At 41.5% G+C, this 6,569-nt stretch overlaps 1 protein-coding gene across 1 annotated transcript; it reads right to left on the bottom strand.

The window, feature by feature from the left end:
- Positions 1–271: 271 nt before the first annotated feature.
- pgd (phosphogluconate dehydrogenase) lies at positions 272–5,588 on the bottom strand. Its single transcript, XM_085260236.1, has 13 exons — positions 5,435–5,588; positions 4,953–5,028; positions 4,685–4,864; positions 4,526–4,591; positions 4,325–4,443; positions 4,170–4,239; positions 3,945–4,079; positions 3,642–3,831; positions 2,529–2,659; positions 2,220–2,353; positions 1,597–1,696; positions 979–1,101; positions 272–785 (listed from the first exon to the last, which is right to left on the bottom strand). Exons 1-13 carry the CDS (start codon positions 5,440–5,442, stop codon positions 666–668), a joined length of 1,452 nt encoding a protein of 483 aa, XP_085116362.1. The 5' UTR covers positions 5,443–5,588; the 3' UTR covers positions 272–665.
- Between the last annotated feature and the right edge of the window lie 981 nt (positions 5,589–6,569).

Below are 6,569 nucleotides of genomic sequence, written 5' to 3'. Positions count from 1 at the left end.
TCCCCTTTAGGGTTGCGTCAGGAGTTCTCATGTGGTGTAAAACTCCACCGTATCAGACGTGTGGAGCTACTTGGTGTTTTTAAAATAAAGTTGTTTTATAAATTATGTCTTCATCAGTGTTAAATGGTTATGTAGATCAGAATGTCTTTGCCTTTAAAATGCAGGTCACGATTATATATCACGGTCCTCTGGAACTTGTTGCCTTATTTAGTATCACACACACTTCAATCCTGTTTACAGCATCCAGACAGTTAAGGACCATTCAAGCTAATTATAGAGGGATTGAAAATCTTTATTTAGCCTAACACAGCATAGTGCAAGGGTTCACCTTAATCCAGTGTTAACACCGTGGACCCCGTGCCCAACATGACTGTGGAACAGTATCCTGGCGGCCTGTGTAATATCAAGATGGAGTCACACATCCCCTCTGACTACATCAAAATACACAGGAGGTGTCTACAGTGCACATAATCTATTGTTCCACCTCTTGATAAATATAACCGCAACAAGTCTCTGTGAGAAGTAAAAAGTTGGTTTAAGTAGATTCTGGGTCCTAGATGGTGGAAAGTTGAAAGATGGAATGTTTAAAATCTTCACTTGTTGATAACGTCCCCTCGTCCTCGGTCTTCCATCGTGTTTGTTTTTGGGTGTCGTGAAGATCTCCCTTAAGCATTGTAGGATGAAGAGGAGACATTTCCACCATGACCTGTCCAGTTGGTGTGGATGAAATGACCGGGGTTTGAGAGTAGCTCATATGTGTGGGCTCCAAAGTAGTCCCTCTGAGCCTAAAAACAAAGCCAGATACAGTTACCTTTTTAAAATCTGCAAATCCTTAAAATATTTTAACCAAAAGATTCACGATATGAAAAAAGGATTTTATAGCATCTAGATTCCAGCACAAGACTCGAGCTACAAGGGATCTTTTATTGTGATACACCTCCTATAGTGGAGGCGTAACCGTTTCTAGAATTGTGTTACCTGGAGAAGGTTGGCGGGCAGCTTGTCATGTCTGTAGCCATCATAGAAGGACAGAGCGGTAGTGAAACAGGGCATGGGGATGCCATGTTGGACTCCAGTGCTGACTGCTCTGCGCCATGACTCCTACAGCAGGAGAGTAAACAGAATGAAGACATAATTAAGTTTGTTTACAGGACCAAATTAAATCACTGTGAACCTGGTCATAAATTAGAGGTCATCTCAAGGCTTTTGGTAACCAAAACAATCACTGCAGCATTTTTCATCAGCTCAAATTCTGCAGGACTCACTATGACTGCAAAACTTGCAAAGGAAAAACCTGTAAAGTTGGAGGGGGAGAAGAAAAAAAAAATGTATTGTGTACTTGGGTCTATTGGGATGGATTCAATTCTGATCATCTTCACACACTTTGAATTAGTTCATCAGTTTAATGTAAATGGAACCCAGACCACTATATCACAAATCGACCAGAGGGCTGGTGACTACAAGACAAGTCGTACTGTTGCTTCACTCCTTTTCTATATTTTTTTTTTTAAAAAAGAGGAAATAACTTGTTTTTTTGTGCCTTTGTCAATGTGGTGATTGCAGGTTATTGCTTGACCACTTCCTCCTTCCTCATACCTGGCAGTCTTGCACAGCGTTACTGAAGAAAGTGTCCAGCAGCAAGTTCTGCAGCTCAGCGTTCCTGTCGAAAGCCTCTTTGATTTTACCCAAGAAGACACTGGAAGAGGAAAAGCAGTGTTAATGTTCTCCAGACATACTGTAATAAAAACTCCATTTAAACAAAGTTCAATGCCCTTTGAGAACTTCATCCCCATTAGCTGGCTGGTGACTGTACACTGCAAATTATGAGTGTTAAATGTACGATTACACAACAACTGTGCCAGGTTACACAAAGTAAACCAGTGTCACAATCACAATTTCCTCATTCTTGTCTCTCTATATGATTTTATGGGAAGAGTCCTTTTGTTCCTCTCTTTTCTCACTTCAACATTACAACACAACGCATTGACAAAAAGGCAATTTTAAAACCTTTTGGCACTGCACAAGGTTTTCCTTGCACTTAAAGAAACTGCAGCTCAACTCAAATGTTTTTAAATCTTAAGCAACAAAAACTTCTGTTTTTGTTGGGCTTTCTTAACAAGGGCTCTCGCCCCCACTGTTTGGACAACAGTGTTGAAACTTTTGCACAACATGGAAGTGAGGCAAACTTATGCTGTGTGGACACATGAGGGCAAAAGTACCTTCGAATGATGCAGCCTCCTCTCCACATCAGGGCGATCGCACCATAGTTGAGCGTCCAGCCAAACTCGTTGGCTGCCTGGCGCAGCAGCATGAATCCCTGCGCGTAGGAAATGATCTTGGACGCATACAGGGCCTGGACAAATGAAAACATAACAATTCATATTACTTTCAGTGTTTAAAATCTCTATTCATCACTTCTGATACCTGTTAGTCTCAAAGGGTGCGCAAACATTTTTACTTTGGCCTCTCTGTGGCATGCTGCCCTAAACTGGCCCATTTAGAGTAAATGCATTTACTGTGGGTTTTACCTTTCTGATGTCTTCTAGGAAGGTAGCCTTGTTGCCGCTGAATTTGACCCCCTGTGGCCCTGACAGGCTGCGGCTGGCCTCCACTCTCTCATCCTTTAGAGAAGACAGACATCTGGCAAAGACAGCCTCCCCTGGGAGACAAGAGGATGAAAGAAGGGAGAGGAAAGAAGAGGGACAGCATTAGTGCATATACTACACACACCGCTTTGAGTGTCACATAAACTAACTGCCCAGCTTTTTTTTTCTTTTTTAAATAGTAATTTAGGTTTCCCGAGATCTCAAAAAATGACAAAGCATTACATAGAATTTCCAAGCTGATAGCACAGGGTCGCTGTGCTATCAGCCAACGCTCGAGCGACAGCATGACTCAGCAGTGTTTGCAATAGTGTTTGGTAAAGCAGGCGTGCCAAAGCTACGGCAGACAAAACTCAAGGTTTCCCAGATTAGAGAGGATCATTTCCTTGCCACTAACTGAGGACAGTAGGAAAAAAAAAAACCTGTTGGGTCAGCATGACTTGCTAAAACCTGCACTGCTCTATAACGTAAAAACTGTCCTAGTGAGGAATGTGATCCCTGCTGGGTGAGAGCGCCTCCTGTGCATACTGCTTCGCCCTGATGGGCTTAGTTCTCACACAATGAAGCCTTTTATTCTGCACCCATCCCTCTATATCACAGCAGGGTATCCAACACAGACAGGGAACAAGCAAACACAGCAATTTAAAAAAATCTCACTTGTGGGTACATTTTCCATATAGTTTACCCTGCATGCTTTTAAAGTTAATCATACAAAGCTTGCTTCTTGTTTAGGTCTGTTTATGAAACAGACTATGATACAGTCACAGCAAAGACCAAAGCCAAATCCCCCTTATGTCACCTGACATGCACAGGCCATCAGAATAGCCTTCAAGCTTCTTACAGGCAACAACATATTGATCACATTCTCTAAAAGAAGCTCACAGCCCATGCTGTGTTTGCCAGCTGACAGATCCAAAGTATAAGCCCAAGAAATCTGATCATTAAAGGGTAATTTGATAAGTGGCTTTTGCAGTATTGGTACATGACACTAGCCTTTATGAGTAGTTCATTGCTTTAAGCCTCCTTTCTTCCTCTTACCGATCAGTGTGACAGGTGTCCCGTACTCGAGGGCTGAAATGGCCGTCCACTTCCCTGTGCCTTTCTGTCCAGCACTGTCGCGGATTTTGGGCAGCAGATGTTTACCGTCGGAGTCTTTGTATTTAAGGATGTTAGCTGTGATCTCAATCAGGAAGGAGTCCAGCTCAGTCTTGTTCCAGCTGTCAAAAGCCTTAAAAAAAACAAAACAAAAAAATCAAAAAACACATATTGTCTTTATATTTTACATAATTAATACTGCCAGACAAATGTGAAAGTGGTGTCATAGAAGTACAACAAGCGCACCTGTGCCATCTCATCATGGTCCATACCCAAGACATCCTTCATCAGGTGATAGGCCTCACAGATCAGCTGCATATCTCCATACTCAATGCCGTTATGGACCATTTTCACAAAATGACCCGCACCCTCATCGCCAACCTGCTCAAGCCACACAATATTTGTTAGATGATTTGGCATAATAATAACAACAAATATATATTTAATAAACATTAAATATACATCACTCACCCAGTCACAACAAGGCTCTCCTGTTCCAACTTTGGCAGCGATGCTCTGGAAGATGTCCTTTATGTATGGCCTATAAAATAAACATTAAGTTACACTCTGAAATAGATAAATGTTCACTGATTTTTAACACACATGAAATGAAGCTGATGACTTACCAGGCCTCTTTATGCCCACCAGGCATGAGTGAGGGTCCATAGCGTGCACCCTCCTCTCCACCACTCACTCCACTGCCAACAAACAGCAGGCCCTTCTCTTTCAGACTCTTGCAACGCCGCTATAGGATAGAAGTGCATGAGCTATGGTGATATCCTCTGGAATAAAGAGGTTTTGCTCCACAGTGAATGTTTATGACTTACTGTCGTGTCTCTGTATTCAGAGTTGCCACCATCAATGATGATGTCCCCAGCCTCAAGAAGAGGAACCTGAGAATTAACAGATTTAGTACAAACCCAATAAATGTATGCAGGTTGGATGCAGTTTCTAAACTTTAGCCTAGTTCAGGACTGACTGCTCACAAGCTTGTCAATGAAGTCATCCACAGCCTGTCCAGCCTTGACCAGCAGGATGATCCTCCTGGGCTTCTTGAGCTTGGTCACCATGTCTTCCAGAGATTCTGCTCCAATCACCTTGGAGCCCTTAGCCTCGTTCTGCAGGAAGTCATGCACCTTGGACACAGTACGGTTGTAAGCGCAGACCTGTTGGAAAGATATTGAATGAGTGAAAGAAAAGTGGAACAGGTTATGCAGGGAGTAGCAGCAACACACACAGGAGGCATCAACTTACCACAAAGCCGTGGTCATTCATGTTCATGATGAGGTTCTGGCCCATGACGGCCAAACCAATTAGTGCAATGTCTGCTCTGAGGAAATAAGAATCACATCACAGGTGAGAAGATCGGATAGTCTGGCTTCAGGGTAATTATCAAAACAGCCTTTGTCTACTATCCCGCAAGTCATCCAGTGTATTTTTATTTCAAGTAAATTAAAACATGGGCTTCAGAGTCCTCACTCCGAAGATCCCTTTAATTTCCCAGAGTCCATAGCGACCATCACCCAATTCAGTGCTGCACAGACCACACATATTTCTACCAAACTCTAAAGCTGACCCCGGTCAGATAACAGCACCGTTAGCATTAACTACTAAAGAAGATTACTCTCAGCAAAGGAGAAAAACAAAAGAACCTCAACTAGTAGGTATAACCTTTCTATTGCCCCGACTTTGTACAAAAAAGACACAACAGAAGAAGAAACAAGTGAAGGACTTACTCAGCCATTGTGTTCTGTGGGCAAAGTAACTGTAAGGTAACTGTATTAAAATGACAGTCGAGCTCGCACACCAGTCCTTTCCTTCAGATTTCCTCCTTGCTCGTTTTCCACTTCCTCGTTCTCATCTAAACTTGACTGAGACTCTTAGGTACGCCCACGTAGAGCAAGAACCAATCGAAGAGCTTTCTGCAAACAAGCCACGTCCGAGGCTAAATTTGATTGGTCTAGAATTCTGAGCAGAGCTATGGCTTTTCCTGTTGGCTTCCCCGGAAGTCACTCACGAAGCTTCAGTGCACGCCATACGTCTGCTTGATGAGGGACCTGTTTCAGAAATGGATTTTCCTCTTTAAGTATCGAGACAGTCAAACTTGTTTTGACTAGTAAGTTTAAGAACAACATTTTAACTTGATGATTTTGCCTTGTCAGTCTCCCAGTTGGACACCTCGTTTCTATTGGCAGCGGTCAAATGCGTCAGACCTGAGAGCTGCGCTTGCGCCACAATAGACTATATGTCTATATATCTATAAGTCAATGAATCCCGTTTTCTTTTTCTCTGGTGAAAATCTGAACAAGTACATTGTGTATTTCATCTTTTAATCACAAATGCAGAAGATAAGCCCATTTGTTAGCCGTTTAGTAAGTAAGTAAGTAAAATTTATTTATATAGCGCTTTTCACAGATAAAAATCACAAAGTGCTTAATGGAAATATAAAACAATGTAACAGTAAACAAAACAGCAATGTAAAACAATAAAAACAACATAAGAGGAAATTAAGTAAATGCTTTTCTAAATAAAAATGTCTTCAGCTGTTTTTTAAAAGAATCATTAGCAAATGTCCTTCTTATCACAACATCTAAATTTTATGATTTCAGTATATATACTGAAATGATTACACGCCCAGCAAGTTTTCTAGAAGAAGAATTGCCTATATATTTTTAGTAGATTATGCAACAGCACAATCTAATAATTTCAGTCAATTTTCCTGTTGCTAACTAGCTCAATGCATTACAGACAGAGGATATGGATGGAGTAGACATTGATTCTTTTCATGTTAAGTTTTATTTCACACATTCTGGCACAGGAAAGATGTTCTTGGCTGTCTTTGTTTGAAATGTTTGTCTTTTCTTCTGTATA

The sequence above is a fragment of the Mchenga conophoros genome, linkage group LG20 (assembly GCF_057382185.1).
Source record: "Mchenga conophoros isolate Kocher_MC1m ecotype Shallow Benthic linkage group LG20, M_conophoros_male_GT1.1, whole genome shotgun sequence".
In the NCBI taxonomy this organism is placed as follows: domain Eukaryota; kingdom Metazoa; phylum Chordata; class Actinopteri; order Cichliformes; family Cichlidae; genus Mchenga; species Mchenga conophoros.
Note: the sequence above shows the minus strand (reverse complement) of the source record. Positions and strands in the feature narration are given on the sequence as shown.